The 16,423-nt window shown below is 55.6% G+C and overlaps 2 protein-coding genes across 3 annotated transcripts in view; both read right to left on the bottom strand.

Annotated features, from left to right (window-relative positions):
- Window positions 1-292: 292 nt before the first annotated feature.
- On the bottom strand, window positions 293-5,640 carry TMEM208 (transmembrane protein 208). The gene is made up of 6 exons (XM_042877264.1): window positions 5,607-5,640; window positions 5,421-5,516; window positions 5,291-5,350; window positions 5,081-5,217; window positions 1,797-1,881; window positions 293-746 (listed from the first exon to the last, which is right to left on the bottom strand). Exons 1-6 carry the CDS (start codon window positions 5,610-5,612, stop codon window positions 609-611), a joined length of 522 nt encoding a protein of 173 aa, XP_042733198.1. The 5' UTR covers window positions 5,613-5,640; the 3' UTR covers window positions 293-608.
- A 2,764-nt stretch (window positions 5,641-8,404) lies between these two features.
- Window positions 8,405-16,423, bottom strand: part of ELMO3 (engulfment and cell motility 3) — an 8,489-nt gene continuing 470 nt past the window's right edge. The window contains exons 3-20 of one of the 2 annotated variants that reach the window (XM_042877251.1): window positions 15,896-15,968; window positions 15,771-15,821; window positions 15,171-15,340; window positions 14,480-14,579; window positions 14,247-14,398; window positions 13,906-13,984; window positions 13,665-13,715; window positions 13,362-13,484; window positions 13,021-13,152; window positions 12,800-12,904; window positions 12,161-12,269; window positions 11,857-11,993; window positions 11,616-11,779; window positions 11,398-11,510; window positions 11,174-11,278; window positions 10,833-10,915; window positions 10,278-10,358; window positions 8,405-9,807 (exon numbers count right to left, since the gene is read on the bottom strand). In XM_042877251.1, coding sequence (XP_042733185.1) covers window positions 9,595-9,807; window positions 10,278-10,358; window positions 10,833-10,915; window positions 11,174-11,278; window positions 11,398-11,510; window positions 11,616-11,779; window positions 11,857-11,993; window positions 12,161-12,269; window positions 12,800-12,904; window positions 13,021-13,152; window positions 13,362-13,484; window positions 13,665-13,715; window positions 13,906-13,984; window positions 14,247-14,398; window positions 14,480-14,579; window positions 15,171-15,340; window positions 15,771-15,821; window positions 15,896-15,968 — 2,041 coding nt within the window. In that variant the 3' untranslated portion in view covers window positions 8,405-9,594. Of the gene's footprint in view, window positions 9,808-10,277; window positions 10,359-10,832; window positions 10,916-11,173; window positions 11,279-11,397; window positions 11,511-11,615; window positions 11,780-11,856; window positions 11,994-12,160; window positions 12,270-12,799; window positions 12,905-13,020; window positions 13,153-13,361; window positions 13,485-13,664; window positions 13,716-13,905; window positions 13,985-14,246; window positions 14,399-14,479; window positions 14,580-15,170; window positions 15,341-15,770; window positions 15,822-15,895; window positions 15,969-16,423 lie in introns of those variants that run through there. The other variant, XM_042877252.1, reaches the window with a different exon arrangement.

The raw sequence follows: 16,423 nt of genomic DNA, 5'->3' as shown, positions 1-16,423 counted from the left end.
GTAGCACAGACCAATTTGAGCCCAGGCTAAATCCCAAATACTCCACGCTGGGCTGCACATGCAGTTTGTAGCTCCTCCAGCTGCTGCAGGCCCAACAGAACTCACAGGGCAGCTGAAGCCCCTGCAGACTGGGTGCTGCAAGAGGCAGCACAGCACAGAGCAACCTAGGGAACGGATGAAACGACTCAGCCTGGGGATCTGGCTTCCATGTAGCCCAGGCTTCCACAAACATGCTGTTGTTTTTCACCACTGCCCTCCGTGAGCACCCCTCTATGAACACACTGCCAGCATGGCCAATTAGACTCTGCTCTTTAATATATTTCCTCCAGCATTGCAATCCTCACCTTTGAATGCGATACAGCACTACTTTAGAAAGGTATTTACACACATCCCAGCATAACCCCCTACTTGTCATCACGAGGAGCAAGGCCTCGACTGGCACTAAGAACCAACCAAGGGAAGTCTCTCGCAGCCTTCATCTTGGAATGGCAGCAGTGACAGAGGGCAACGTAGATACTGCGATGCTTTCTGATTGGCTTCAGTCGCATCCCTGATGAGATAACAGCATGGAAATGAGAGACAGCATTCACCTATCTCCTCAGCCAGGGCTAGAAGCGCTTCATCTGGCGGCGTTCCTGGCGGCGCTGCTTCTTCTCGTTCGGCTCCTGACTGGGGGCTGAAGATTCAGCTGTGAACCAGGGCCCCAGGATGTTCACCCACAGGAGGTAGAGAGCACGGCCCGGAGCCTGCGAAACACGTGTGGAAGCAAAGTCAGTCGTTTTGGATGTGATTTTGGCAGGTTAGGGTGGGCTGGTCCTACAGAGGAAACCAAAGGAGCTGGAAAACATCAACAAGCTGGGTCAGGGGCGTCACAAGATCCACTGAAATCAAAGGCAGTGGCGGACACCCAAAATAAATGGCCTGATTTCACAGAATTCAGGAGCCTGCATACATTTCTGGGAACGCAGCACTCAGACTTCATACATGGAAATCACAGCATCAGCTCTGAATTACCCAGAAAGATCTGACTTCCTGGCTGGTTCTGCCTGTCCCTTCTTCAGAAGCAAAATCACATGTCTCTGAAGGAAAAAAACACGATCCATATGGTGTGCAGGGGAGCCAGAGCCAAGGCTGCCCCCTGCCAGAACTGGGTAGGAACTAACTTGTGGGTAAGGATGAAAACAAGATACCTTTCTGCCGTACCTACATGGGATAGACCCCAGGCAACTCTGCTGTAATATTATTTTAATTGCCAGGAGATTTGGGTTTTTCATCCTTTTGTAAAAGCAGCTCTAGCTGGAGGTGCATGAGAAACGCTTCAGGAACAGAAAGCACCTGGTGTTAAGGGGGATGAAAGCCTGCAGTTTGTTCTACTCAGTGGCATGGGGTCCTGCAGTTCCCAGCCTCAGTCAGTGCTGGTGAATGACTGAGGAATCCAAGCAAGAAGAAACAGTCTGTCTCAGTCACAAAAAGGCAAAGAAAATAGCTCTTATGCACAAAGGCAGCTTTCATCTGCTCCGTGGTTCCTGTTGCTGTCTCTCAGGACCAGAGGGAAAGGTCAAGGCCAACCTAGTTTTTTGCACAGTTTACCACGGGACTGACCCAGAAGGATCAGGACTTCTTTTTTTTTTTTTTTGTATTTTTACAACGTTTTATGAGATAATTTTTTCTTTATCAGGAAAAATTTTCAGCCTGAAACAGGACACCTTGAGGTGAAATGGATAAATTATATTCTCCATTCTGAAGATGGGGAAAGACAGACAACTCGGAGCAACAAGAACAAGCGCAGGGCTTACCAAGAGCCAGAAGTACCAGACGTAGAGTGAGAAGCAGCTCAGAACCTGGACCATTGCTGTCAGCAGGATCACATCCTTGAGGTGCCTGAGGGAAGGAAAGCAGTGCGTGAACCTCCCCATTTCAGCCCCCACCAAAGCCACCAGCTCCTCGGCCAGCCTGAGAGCGAGGAGACAGGAGCAGTGTTTGGTTTTCCAACACAAGCCACAAAGGAATGCCAGGATGGGGTTAGAAAAATGCCAACTCTTTCATTCCCACTGAACCATTATTGGAGCAGCAATCCCTACCAGGGTGGACAGAGCGCTGGATAGGAGGTGCAGTCCTCCAGGTACCAGGCTGCCTGGAGCCTGCCTCTGAAGACAGGAGAGAGGACGGTTCCTGCCCTGAAGGAGCTGTGCCACAAAGTGGAAGATTTAGGAGAAGTGAGCAGGCTGTGCACCATCAGAGACAAAAGGGAGATGGACAGGATCTTCCCTGTGCCACAGCTGGAAGAGCCTCAGCCCACCATCACAGAGGAGAAGCAGGCACTGCCCACCCCACAGTGGAGGTAAGCAGAAGTTGAGGTTGCTGGGGGGCTTTGGGACAGGAGGGGGGTTGTTGGGGATGCTGATGTTCTCCAGGTCCAGGAGAACGATGAAAGCTGGTGGCTTCTGGCACCAAGAGGAAAGCTCCTGCCCAATCTAAGGGCTTACACCCAAAATAAGTTCACCACGGTCAACACTGAAGAGGAGTCAATGTTCCTATAAGCAAAGAAGTGGCTACAGCTAACCCTAACCAAAGCAAGAGCACCAGGAAGAAGTGGTGAGCTATGGCAGTGAGTGACACCCTGCTGCAGAGGATAGAAGGATGTATACCAACACACAGAGGGTAGGAAATTAAAAGGATGAGCTGGAGACGTGTGTGCAGTTGCAAGGCCGTAAGATGGCTCGCATGACTGCAGTGCTGCAGTGGAAGGATGCAGGCTGTTTCAGAAGGACTGTGTGGGAAGAGGAGGGGGAGCTGCCCTTCATGGGAGCACAGCAGGAGCACACAGAGCTGTGCCTGGAGATAGATGAAGAGCTAACCAAGAGTTTATGGGATAAGAATAAAGAGAAGACAGGTGCAGGTGATGTTGTAGTGGGTGTCTGCGACAGGCCATCTGACCGGCAAGAACAACAGCATTAAAGATAAGGCAGTCAGGGGTCCTTGGGGCAAAGGTGAATGGAGTCATGGATTTCATTAGGATTGTTGCCAGTGGGTGCAGGGAGGTGATCCTTCCTCTCTGCTCAGCACTGGTGAGGCACATCTGGGTATAATGGGCCCAGTTCTGGGCTCCTGGGTGCAGGAAAAACATGGAGAGATTGGGGAGAGTCCAGTAAAGGACCACAAAGATGATGAAAGGACAAGAGCATCTCTCCTGTAAGTAAAGGCTGGGAGAGCTGGGACTGTTCAGCCTGGAGAAGGCTTAGGGGGGTCCCATCAATGTCCATAAATACCTGAAGGAAGAGTGCACAGGGGACAGAGCCAGGATCTGTCCAGAACACAAGAGATTCCCTCTGAACATCTGGAAGCTATCAGAGTGACCAAGCAGAGTGACAGGCTGCCCAGGCAGGCTGTCGAGTGAGGCTCCTTGGAGATCTTCCAAGCCACCTGGACGTGGTGTTGGGCACAGCTCTGTGTGACCCTGCTGGAGCCCGGGTGGCACCAGGTCACCTCCAGAGGTCCCTCCGACAACCTCAACCACTCTGTGATTCTGCAATTCATCACCAGAAACAATTTTACACTGGGATGCCGTCATCCTACCAAGAACTCAAGAAACTGCTGAACCTGCCATTAACAGTGCCACGATGAGACACGGGTTCCAAAATTTAGTGTGTCACCAGCACTAATCACACTGGGGAACTCATACACTGCACCCAGCTCTCCAAGATACCAGCAAGCCCCTACATCAGCCTTCCAAAAGCCCAGGAGGTGAAGTCCAGCAGTGCCATCACACACATGCATGAATCAGTTATCGAAGCAGCCAGCGTGATTTGTTGCCTGATATATCCCAGGATTATCTCCCACAGCTAGGATACTCGAGGTGACATCAAACTTGCTTATTTTCATTACTCAACTGTCTCGTATCGTGTTTCCACAAAAAAAAAAAAAAAAAGTATCCAAAATATTTTATACTTCTGGAGTTGTTCATGAGAGCCAAAAGAAACGGCGAGTGTAAAAACACTCTGCTGCCAGGCAGGAACAAGAAGTCATAGAGGATGAACAGGGTGTAACACAACTGGCTCACAAGTCATACTAGAAATAATTGCCTCTTTTTCAGCCTGCCTTCCCCCTGTGACTGAGTCTCCTACATCACACATCTCAGTTATTGTGCTAAACGTAGAAAATGTACTTCTTGAGAAGCAAAACCACAGCAGATGGAAGCTCGTGGCGTGCAGAGAGAACGGGTTCTGAGCTGCACGAGTCAGTTTGCCTGATGTCTCCATTCGCCTGCTGGCTGCAGAAATGAAGCTTCTGTTAAAAACAAAGAAACAAGCAATAACAAATCAATTCAAATTGCCTGAAGAAGGCTGCAGGGTGACGGCACTGCAGCCTTCAGTACCTAAAGGGAGCCTACAAACAGGAGGGGAGGCAACTCTTGACAAGGGCAGATAACAGCAGGACAAGGGGAAATGGTTTGAGGTTGAAGGGAGGGCAGATTGAGGTTGGATGTCAGGGGGAAGTTCTGTACTATGAGAGTGGTGAGGTGCTGGAACAGCTGCCCAGAGAGGCTGTGATGCCCCGTCCATCCCTGGAGGTGTTCAAGGCCAGGTTGGATGGGGCCCTGGGCAGCCTGGTTAAATGTGGAGGTTGGTGGCCCTGCATGCAAGCAGGGGGTTGGAGCTTCGTGATCCTTGAGGTCCCTTCCAACACAAACCATTCTACGGTTCTGTGAATTTGTGCTCCTTCCAGAAAGATGTGAAAACCAAGCAGCTTCCCTGGGCAGACAACACCTTGACTGTGAGATAAGAAGCTGCAGCAGCACGCCTGTTTTATTCCCTCTCTTTTTCTTAACATCACTAAGCAGGAATTACTGCTGGATGCTCCTCAAGCAAGGAAAAGCCAGCATTGCCAGCGCCAGGAAGGTCGAACGGGCACCGTGCACAACTACAGGAGGGCGAAAAGGGCCAAAGCAAGGAGGTTTATAGCCTGGAAACGACCGGATTAGCATTGAGGCAGCTCGGCTCAGACAAGGAGAAGTGGGGCACGCTCCGGGCTGGGGCTGCGGGCCCCGCTCACCTGGGCTCGTGCGGGTGAGGACACTCACTCTGCCATCCCCTGCTCCATGTTCAGGTCGATCCCGCCGTCCGCGAGGCTGCCGTCATCCGCGAACGCCGGCCGTGCCATGGAGCTCATGGAGCGGTAGCTGGCGCCGTACACCGCCGAGCTGAACGCGAACGCCAGCTGCCACGAGAACGGGGACCGTGAAACGCCGAGCGGCCGGCCCGGGAAGCCGGGTTGGGATGCGGGCACTCACCCACGTCCACGCGGAGGCGGTCGAGTAGAACACGAGCAGGTTGATCACGGCGTACGCGGCCTGCGGGACACGAGGGCACCGTCAGCCCGGCCCCGCCAGCCCGGCCCCGCGCCCGCCCCCCGCCACTCACGGAAGCCCCGAGGATGATGCGGAGGTAAAAGCGCAGCGTCTCGCGGTTCTCCTCGAAGATCTGCTTCTTGCCCTTGGTGCCCGCCTTCCCTTTGGGCTGCGGGGCCGAGACAGGCGGTCAGCGGATCCCACCGCTCTCCTCCCCCCCTTTCTCCCTTTCCTTTCCCCTCCCTGCCCCGCCGCTCACCGCCATGGCCGCTCCGCTCCGCGCTGCCCCTTCCGGCTCCGCCCGCGGGGCGGGGATGGCGGCCTTCACGTCGGGGTTCGGGGCTATTGGTGCCTTCGGGGAGCGGGGAGGAGCTGCCCGTGATGTGGGGTCACAGCGCCGCTGGGCGTCCCGGAGCCGCGGGGTTGGGTGCTGGGGCTCAGCGGGGTTGGCATCGTCCTCGGGCGCCGCAGCTCTCAGGGCGGCCATCCGAGGTGCTCCCGAGGCTGTTTCCAGCCTCCTTCCCAGCTCCTCCGCCGTGCAGCGGGCATCATAGAACCGTAGAGTCGGTCCGGTTGGACCTTGAAGATCCATCGAGTCCAACCGCAACCGGATCGTATTACCCGAGCTCTAACATCCCCCCGCTAAACCACGTCCCTGAGCGCCACATCCAGACGGTTTTTAAGCACATCCGGGGATGGTGGCTCATCCATCTCCCTGGGCAGCCCATTGCAGTGCTTAACAACCCTTTCTGTAAAGAAGCTTTTCCTGATATCCAACCTAAACCTCTCCTGGTGCAACTTGAGGCCATTTCCCCTCATCCTGTCACCTGTCACCAGCGAGAAGAGACCAGCCCTGCTCTGCTGCAGTCACCTTTCAGGTATTTGAAGAGAGCAAAAAGGTCTCCTCATTGCCCTTCTCATGGGGCACGCTCTCCAAGCCCTCCCCTAGCCTTGCTGCCCTTCTTTGCACCTGCACCAGCACCTCCATGAATGAACTCTTCCTGCCAGCCATCCTTTGTAAAGCACACATTGCTCTTCCAGGATGCCATTCCCCACTCCCAGCTTGTTTCCATAGCGCAACAAGGAGTGTTTCCACCTCTGGGGCCCTGGGAGCTCCCTAGCACACTGCAAGAAGTGTTTTGTTGGAGAGGGTCCAGAGGAGAGCCACAAAGATGATCAGGGGGAGCAGATGGAGCACCTCCCCTAGAAGACAGACTGAAGGAGCTGGGCCTGTTCAGCCTGGAGAAGAGAAGGCTGTGGGGTGACCTCATTGCAGCCTTCAGTACCTAAAGGGAGCCTACAGACAGTCATGGAACAAATCCTCCTGGGAGAGATCACACAGCTTGTCCACGGGATCAGGCCCAGCCAGCATGGGTTCATGAAAGGCAGGTCGTGTTTGACCAACCTCATCTCCTTCTACGACTGGGTGACCAGACTGGTAGATGAGGGAAAGGCAGTTGATGTATCTACCTAGACTTCAGCAAAGCCTTTGACATGGTCTCTTACAGTGTCCTTCTGCGGAAACTGGCTGCCCGTGGCTTGGACAGTTTTACACTCCGTTGGATAAGGAACTGGCTGTGGGCCGTGCTCAACGGGTGGTGGTCAATGGAGTGAAGTCCAGCTGGAGACCTGTTACAAGTGGTGTCCCCCAGGGGTCGGTACTGGGGCCCATCCTGTTTAATATCTTCATTGACGACTTAGATGAAGGGATTGAGTGCACCCTGAGTAAGTTTGCAGATGACACCAAGTTGGGAGGTTGTGTCGATCTGCCTGAGGGCAGGGAGGCCCTGCAGAGGGATCTAGATAAGCTGGATCACTGGGCTGAGATGAATGGGATGAGGTTTAACAAGGCCAAGTGTCAGGTTCTGCACTTTGGCCACAACAACCCCATGCAGCGTTACAGGCTTGGGGATGAGTGGTTGGATGATTGTGAAGAGGAAAGGGACCTGGGGGTGTTGGTTGATGCTCAGCTGAACATGAGCCGACAGTGTGCCCAAGTGGCCAAGAGGGCCAATGGCATCCTGGCCTGCATTAGAAGTGGTGTGGCCAGCAGGAGCAGGGAGGTGAGCATCCCGCTGTACTCAGCACTGGTGAGGCCGCACCTCGAGTACTGTGTTCAGTTTTGGGTCCCTCACTACAAGAAAGACATTGAGGCCCTGGAACGTGTTCAGAGAAGGGCAGCGAAACTGGTGAGGGGTCTGGAACACAAGTCTTATGAGGAGCGGCTGAAGGAGCTGGGATTGTTCAGTGTGGAGAAGAGGAGGCTCAGGGGAGACCTCATTGCACTCTACAACTTCCTGATGGGAGGTTGTGGTGCAAAAGGGTCTGGCCTCTTCTCCCAGGCAAATAGTAGGACCCGAGGAAACGGCCAGAAGTTGTACCAGAGGAGGTTTAGGTTGGATATTAGGAGAAACTTTTTCTCTCAAAGGGTGGTCAGGCACTGGAATGGCTGCCCAGGGAGGTGGTGGAGTCGCCATCCCTGGTAGCGTTCAAGAGGCACCTGGATGAGGAGCAACGAGAGATGGTTTAGTAGCTTGTGGCACTGATAGGAATGGGAGGGTGGTTGGACTAGATGATCTTGCAGGTCGTTTCCAACCTTGTGATTCTGTGATTCTGTGATTCTTTGTGACAGGAGGGGAATCAACTCTTTGAAAGGGCAGATAACAGCAGGACAAGGGGAAATGGTTTTAAGTTGAGGGAGGGAAGATTGAGGTTGGACGTCAGGGGGAAGTTCTGTACTATGAGAGTGGTGAGGTGCTGGAACAGCTGCCCAGAGAGGCTGTGATGCCCCGTCCATCCCTGGAGGTGTTCAAGGCCAGGTTGGATGGGGCCCTGGGCAGCCTGGTTAAATGTGGAGATTGGTGGCCCTGCATGCAAGCAGGGGGCTGGAGCTTCATGATCCTTGAGGTCCCTTCCAACCCAAATCATTCTGTGATTCTGTGATTCTTAACCTGGCACACACCAGCAGAAGGGCAGCGCATGCCCAGCTCTGCTTTGCCCCCTTTCATGCTCTTTAGCCCCTCACCTCCCAAACCTTTGCAAAGGACACAGCGCTGAGTTCTCCACAAGTGTTTATTGCCCAAATCTGCAGGAGGTGGGGGGCACAGGCCCTGCCCACCCTGCAGCGTGCGTTTCCAGTGCTCAGACAGCCGCAGGCTCACAGGCTGCACCCTGGTTACTACAACACCCCCTGGAGAAGCCGTAGGCACAAGGAGGTGCAGGGCACCGGGGTTGGGGGACGTTTGGGCCACAGAGGAGGTAGCTTGTCGTAATGCAGTAGTGCAGCAGCATGGCTGAGTGTGCAATATCCGCCGGGGCGGGGAAGGCACCGAGGTTAACATGAGCAGCTCTGTGCTGCGCTGGGGTTGGGCTCTGGGCATCGAGTCTGTGCCCGTCTCATATTGTGCAAGGGAAGAGGATTCGTACCCTGAACAACCTCTGGGAGCATCTTGCTGCCCTGCCTGGGCCTGGGAGCACTCACAGCAGGGAGAGGGAGGAGAGCAGGAAAAAAATCAGTGTGTTAAGTGCTTGTCTGTCTGCCCCTCTGCAGTGCTGCCCCCGCTGGAAAGTGCTGTCTGCTCAGCAAACCAAGCAGTGGGAGGACTTCAGCCTTTCCTAACTCCTTTTTCACCCAGAGGGGATTCTCCACCCTGAGCAGCTGTGCTGGGGAGGGTCAGGGTGTGTGGTTGTACCGTTGTAATGCTGACCCCCCCAGCTGCTACAGCAGTGTCTGTACAATCCCTCCTCCTGCTGTCCTTGCCCTCTGCCCTCAATGTGACTGCAGCAAAGGGGGTATGGGGACAGCATCAGCATGAAGGGGTTCAGCTGTTGAGAAGTGTTTTGTCTCTCCTGCCTGTGGCTCAGGAGCAGAGCAGAGAGCTCCCTTCCCTCTAACAGAGCATGAGCCCAAAGCTCAGTGGCTCAGCCCTGCTGCAGGCAGTGAAGAGAAGGTTTGCCCCAGGATGCTGGTGAGTTCTGTCTGGGCAAATAGCAGAGGTGTGGAAAAGGGGACAGGATGACCTGCTCACAGCCACCAGCATGGGAAGGGGACAGGCAGCGCATACCCAAGCCCCATCCATACCCAAGCACCTGTGCTCGTCCCTTTGGGGACAGAGCCTGGAGGAAGGGTTTTGCTGTTGGCAGGCAACAGAATGTTTCCAGCTCCAAACATCTCAGAGCTGAATGGAGCAGCCTGCAGAGAGAAGGAGGGGGCACAGGGATTGGGCACAGGGGAGGGATGCAGGAACTCACTGTTCTGCATGGCTGAAGTCATAGCAGAAGTTGAGGTTGCTGGGGGGCTTTGGGATAGGAGGGGGGTTGTCGGGGATGCTGATGTTCTCCAGGTCCAGGAGCCGCAGTTTGAGTTCCATTGACAGCAGGATGTCGAGGTCCGTCTGCGTTCTCTCACTCGTCATCTCCTTGCCCAGAAGCACATTCAGCCCATCTGTCCACAGGCAAAACTGGAGAAGCAAAGCAGCTCAAGAGAGCTCTGGGCAGCCAGAGAACCCCCCTGTGGCTCTCAACACCAGGGCAAAGCAGCTGTATCCAATGCACCTCCCTCTGTGCCACGCTCAGCCCACGCCTTCACCCAGCACAGGGCAGCTCGGCCCCCAGCTCTGCATCAGACCTTCCCAGCCAGACTGGGTCCTTGTTCATCCCCAAATCTTGCAGCCAACTAGAGAGCTGCAGTCCTCACATTCCTCCAGGCCCTCAGCCATGGCTGCACAAAGGCATTTTTGTCCTTTCAGTACTAGCCCAGCATGCTGGCTGCAGGCCAGGGAACCCCTCCGCGCTATGTAGGGGAGGGTGGGAGCAGTGTCACAAATCACCCTTTAGTGTCTAATTCCAGGTCTGGGAGAGCAGAGAGGGGTCCTCCCTTGCTCAGACCCCCTCGGGAAGGACGTGCCCTCCTGTAGCCCCTGGAGCTCACCTCATAGCGCGTGGGGGCAACGAAGTTCAGGCAGTATTCCTCCACATCGTACACTATGGAGAAGGCGAGCTCCAGGACGTCCTATGGAGAATCACAGAACCACTAAGGTTAGAAAGAACCTCTCAGATCCCCAAGTCCAACCCCAGCCCACCATCACTGTGCCCACTGCCCACATCCCTCAGTGCCACATCCCCATGGCTCTGGGACACCTCCAGGGACAGTGACTCCCCCACTTCCCTGGGTAGCTGCGCCACTGCCTCACTGCTCTGTGGGAGCACAGATTGTTCCTAATACCCAAGCCAATACCTGTCTTGGTAGCTGGCCTCTCCAGCCCACTGGGATTTGCAGCCTGAAAGACCCAGCAGGTCTCCAGCCTCAAGCCACATCAAAAGCCTGTCCCATGCTCATCTAATCTCCTTCAGAGCCTCCAGCTTTGGAGCTCCAGGTTGTGGCCAGCACCCTGCGCTGGCTGTGCCCTGGGACACATCTGGGGATGCACAGAGTGACAGAGCACAAGGAGGGAGGGGAGCATAAAGACGGGGTGGAGGTGCTGACCTTGTTCTGCTTTCCAGAGCTCTTCTCCTTCGTGTGTGGACACTCCTTCCCAACGAGCAGCGCCTTCATGTCTGCCACAGGAACTGGGGAGCAGAAAAGCTGTGGGTTCCGGCTTTCCTGGTCCTTACCCCCAGAACCACTGCCCACTATTCGGGCAGCAATGTGAGCAGCCGGGATTTCGGTCACAGCCTCACATGAGGAAAGGACCCCCAGTGCCAGATCTCCCCCAGCCCACTGCACCTCCAGGGCCAGGGCCATGCATGTGGCAGCCCGATGGCAGGGCAACTCCTGGTGGGCATAGTGCTCCCTTCCCCCTCCCTTTCTTTCTCCCCATAACCTACTTTTCTCTGGCAGGCTCTCGATGGGGGGCGACTGCACCCCTTCCTCCACATCCCCGTAGTGCAGCACTTTGTGATTGGGTGACAAGCGGCAGTACCAGAGCTTATCTGCAGCAGAAAGGCCCCAGCTGAGACCCCATTAGCACTTCTGCTAATGAGCTGCGGTTAATTGCGCCCACCCCGGCCCCCTCCAGGGGCAGCCACGGGGCTGGCACTCCTGCACTCACCCTGGCGCCGGCGGCTGCTGATCTTGCGGAACAGGGTGCCCTCGCAGAGGCGCAGCAGGCGCTGCTGGCGGATCAGCTCCAGGAGCTCCGGCTTCAGCCTCTCACGCAGCGCCCTGGGATGCCAGCCAGGGGATAAGGAGCACAGACCCTTCAGCGTTCACCTGCTAGCCTTTACGGGGTCACCCCCCAGCACAGCCCCCTGCCTACAGCCCACTCACAGCACGGGCACGGCCAGCGTCTCCTCCTGGTGCAGCCGCTCCGTCTGCCGCAGCTTCAGGATCTCGCTGTAGTTCAGCGCGTTCACTCTGGTCTTGAACAGCTCCAGGGAGGTGGGTTTGAGAGACAGGGTCCTGGTGATCTGCTCCCGCACCACCTGCAGCACCTGGGGGGGCCCAGACAGCATCCCCAGTCTGGTGATGCTCCAGGGACGTATGTGCAGCCCCGGGGTCCTGTTATCACCTTATCAAAGTCCTCCTGGGTGGCTCGCATCTCCTTCCACGTCTTGTTCACCAGCTGGATGCAGATGCAGAAGAGCTCTTCAAAGAAATGATCCTGCCCGAAGAACATAGGGTAAAAGGCCTGAGCCGTCTCCGAGCCTGCGGTGAGAAGGACAGACGATGCCACATTCCCATTTTTCTGTACAACTGCAGTATCCAGGAGAACCTGGACATCGCACAGCCCTTCCCCAACTGTCAGCCGTGGCACAGCCCCTCTGCCACACATCCCCACTGCTGGGATGGTGCAGGGCTGGGCACACACATACACGGCTCTCCGACATGCAGGATCTCACAGAGGATCAGGGTGAGCTGGATGCTGCTTCGAGCAAACGGGCACTCGTGTTTGTCTTCACGGCTGCTGTTCTCGAGGACAAACTGGAGGAGAGGAACATGGCCTTGTGTTACACACCAGGATCAGTGCTCTCCATGCTCTTCCTGACCTTCCTGCTCAGTTATCCCCCCATAGAGCTGAGCCATTCCGAACAGCAGCTCTCCCCAGGTCCCAACCACAGCATCCTCAGCACTGGAGCTATCACAGGCAGAGCAGCTCAGAGCACAGCTAACACTCTGCACCCCCCAACTGCTTATGCCCAGAAACCCAGCGGTAACCAAAGCACTGAAACTCAGTAGAGTGCCACCAGCCACTTCTACCCACAGGAAGGGCTGCCCAGGGAAGTGGGGGTGTCCCTGGAGGTGTCCCACAACTGTGGGGACGTGGTACTGAGGGATGTGGTCAGTGGCATGGTAAGGGTGGGCTCGGCGGTCCCTGAGGTCTTTTTCAACTTTAATGGGGCATCCTGCCCTAGGTGAGGCCAATAAGGATGGGTCCAAAGAAAGAAAGGATGAGAAGCTGGAGATCCACCAGCACCTTTCTGCTGGGAGATTCCCCAAGCAGGAGCACGCACCCGGCTGTAGGCACTGGGGGTGTGCCTGGAGAAATACACCATGTTGTCGAGGGCGAGGAGCCCCGGCGGTGCACGGCGCAGGTCCTCTGCTGGGTTGCTGTTGTTCTGGCAAGACACAAAACAACACAGTCGAGCACTTCTCCAAGCAGCAGCGGGACAGCAGGTCTATGGGAGATGCTAAGGTCCCACTGAGGCCGGAACGTGGATGGTTGGGGCCGCACCATGAAGCCAAGCTTGCGGAACTCCTTGGCACACAGCGAGCGCCGGCGCTCGGTGCTGAAGGTGCCAGCAGGAGCGTCGCTCTCTGACTCGAAGGCAGATTGGCGCAGCGACTGGAGGAGCTCCCTCTGCTCCTGGAGGGAGGGCAGAGAAGAGAGAGAAGGACACCAGTGAGCCCTGTTGCACCGTGGTCTAAAACCCATGGTGAAAGCCACCAGTGCTGGGAAAGGAACACATCCCAAAGGCAAACCTTCACCTGCCCGCACTTCTAAAGGAAGCACAGCAAGGAGAGAGCCCTCAGATCTGTGAGAGAACTCCCAGACCCGTGAGAGAGCTCTCAGACCTGTGAGTAGGGGTCCACGGAGGTCCTCATGCGGCGCTCGTGCAGGTTGAGGCTGACGGACTGCAGCACGTAGAGGTAATGGGCCATCTCATCCCCCAGTGGCTCAGAGCTGTGGATGATGTTCTACAGGAGACTCCGAGTGAGAAGGGACCCATGGGTGCTCCAGACCCAGGGACCAATAGCCAAAGCCCCACAGCCCAAAGGGAAGAGGACAGCACCCCAGGGCTGGGCTCTGCAGGTGGCACACATGAGGAGGGAAGGACAGGAAGAAGCACAGAGCCTTGTAAGAACCCTGCTCCCCACCTTGTGGATGAACTGTCTGATGTTCTTCTCTCTCAGGTACTCCATCATATCCTAGAGGGGAAAAGCTGTGAGACATCCCCTGCTCTTTCCAGAAAAGCCAAGCGTTCCCTTACAGTCCCCATCCCCACTGTCCCTAACTTTGGGCTCTCGGCAGAGGGCCCCAGCGATGGATGCACCCCTGTGTTGGGATCTCCAGTGCCCACCACCCCGCAGCCCCCCAGTGCTGCCCAGCGCCCCATACCCGCCGTTCAGCATCAGTGGCAGCCAGCAGCAGTGCAATCAGCAGGGCCATGGCCTTCAGCTGCAGCTGGGCGTTCGTCCTGGGGAAGGAGGAAGGAATGTAGTGTCACCAGCTGCGAGGACAGCCCTAAGGCACAGTCCTCTTCCCCCTTCACTGTCAGACCCCGATGCAAACTCTGTTCTGTACACCCTAACCCAAACCTCCCCCAGCAATGGGGCAACTGATGCTGAGCGCTCGCCAGTTGCTCAAGGAGGGGCAACGCGACGTGGTGCCAAGGAGCGCCAACAAGACCCCCCCAAAAATCCCCTCCAGGGCCACGTTCCCACTGGCTCCCCACTTACACCTGCAGGTGGGTGAGAAGACGATCCACTGTCACTTCTTTTTTGACGAGCTCAAAGAGGACACGGCTGCTGGGTACCATGTTCTCCAGGATTGACATGGAGAGCTGCTGCACAGAGGCATCCATGGCGTTCATGTTGACGTAGCTCACGATCTGTGATAACAGAAACCATCAGTACAAGGCAGATCAAGCCCAGGTGACAACAGTGCAGCCCATGGCACAGGAATTGTGTACTTTTTTGATGAAGGCTGCACTAAGAGTCTCCCAGGAGACGAAATCGTGCTCCATCAGCTCCATGAAGGCCTTCAGGGTGTGAGCAAGGATCTCCCCTGTACTGGAGAAATGGGAGAGCAAACTGAGCAAGCCATTCTTGCTCCGGACACTCTGCAGTGAGCACAGTAAGGCAGGATCCATCAGTGTGCACCCATCTGTTGTGCCCGCTGTGGGGTACAACAGAAACAACCACAAAAGCAAATGGAGAAAAATGAAAAGAATGACAGAGAATGCTGCTGGGTAGGAAACCAGACTCTGGATTAGTCATCCTAGGAAGCCACCATAGGGAAGTGCAAGTTTCTGGAAAGCTGCGTTATCACAGTACAAAGTTACCACATGCACAAGCTCTGGGGAAACCAAAACCACCTCAGATCCCACCCACTGCTTCCAAGAAACACGCACTTCGCCGTGTGATTTTTGGGTTCAGCATCCAGAGATTCCCCATTGCAGATTGAGAGGAAAGCATTGGGGCGGCACTGGTGTGGCACTCAGGGGTTTCTCAAGCTGCCCGTAGATCTCTCACAGCCAAAAACTTCAGACAGAGGGATTATCAAGGCCAAAAGAGGCTACCAGTGAAGCCCACTTAGAGCTCATACAGCGTTAGCAAGGGAGAAGGCAAGATCTGCAAGGAAATTCCCCTTCTGATACTCACTCATTCCCTTCTTCCACAATATAGAAAATTTGTTTCAAGCCATTCCTGTTGATAAACTCCTGAGCAAAGGTAACATCCTGGGAGAGGCTTGCAAGCTTCTTCAGTGAGTCAGTCTTCACATCCACGTTGTTGCTCTGGATCCCGTTGTACAACCTCTCTGCTTCTTGGTCCTACCAGGAAGGAAAGAATGAAGCCACAGGGGCTCATCGAAAGGCAGCAACAGACCTGGAGGCAGAGGCTGGAGGAGCTGAAGTGTAGGAAGGAGGCGAGGAGGGGTCTGAAAGAGAGCAATGAGAGCAGAAACCAGCAGAGCTGAGGAAGGAAGTCAGACCAGCACTGCACTGAGTGCACTTGATGTGTCCAAAGTGTTTCCCAAAGACTATCAGTTAGTTTCACTTCATGCTCCCCCAAGATCTACTGAAGGTTGAGACAGGTCGCTATGTTATTTCTGCTTTGTCTGAGGCACTGAGAGGAGCTGCCATGAGCCAGATGTCACCGAGCAAGGCAGAGCTGGGGCCTTGGAGGGCCACATCGCCCCATGGCAGGGAGCAGCAGGCTGACCCCAGTGCCCGCCTTCAGAGAAGGAGACAGGGGATGTACCGGAGAAGTGGTCAGTCGCAAGATGCTCCCATTCTTTATTTCCCCGCGGTTCTATGAAGAGAAAAGGAAGGGGTGAGAGGCACACAGAGCCACCAGGACCAGGGTCTGGGTGGGTGACTGCTCACCAACTCGGTGATGTACGTCTGGCGCCCGTCGGTGTACTGCAGGGCATAGCGCTCCGCGTTGGGCAGGCTCCACCTGCAGTGACACGCAGCACGTCATGGAGGAGGGCTGCTCCTGGCCACCACAGCCCAGCGTCCCAGCCGTGCCCCATGGCTGTGGCCTGTGATGACCCAGCGGAATGCCACACGCTGGCCGTTGTGACCTGATGGGCCCCCATAGATTGATCCCTCCCAATGGGCCACCACAAGCTGGTGACCATCCGTGACAATTTGATGGCTTATACAGACTTATCATCATCTGCCACGACCTGATGGGCCACCACAGGCTGGTCAACACTTGTCACGATCCAAGGAGCCATGACAGGCTGGTCGCTGCTCACTGTGACCCAGTGGGACACCAAAGGATGGCCACTGCTCATCATGACCCAATGGGACACCAAAGGATGGCCACTGCTTATCGTGAGCCAATGGGACACCAAAGGATGGCCACTGCTTATCGTGACCCAATGGGACACCAAAGGATGGCCACTG

Source organism: Lagopus leucura, unplaced genomic scaffold (genome assembly GCF_019238085.1).
Source record: "Lagopus leucura isolate 7727_CA_CO unplaced genomic scaffold, USGS_WTPT01 Super-Scaffold_100017, whole genome shotgun sequence".
NCBI lineage: Eukaryota > Metazoa > Chordata > Aves > Galliformes > Phasianidae > Lagopus > Lagopus leucura.
The sequence above is the reverse complement of the archived record's forward strand: the minus strand, read 5'-3'. Positions and strand labels throughout refer to the sequence as shown.

Bases quoted from the DNA above. Each gene is read 5' to 3' on its own strand.
- TMEM208 (XM_042877264.1), bottom strand. The intron at 5,351-5,420 runs GTGAGTGGCGGG...CGTGTCCCGCAG, and splicing joins GCATCATCCTCGGGGCTTCC to GCCGCGTACGCCGTGATCAA. The intron at 1,882-5,080 runs GTGAGTGTCCTC...TCCTTCCCTCAG, and splicing joins ATGGAGCAGGGGATGGCAGA to GCACCTCAAGGATGTGATCC.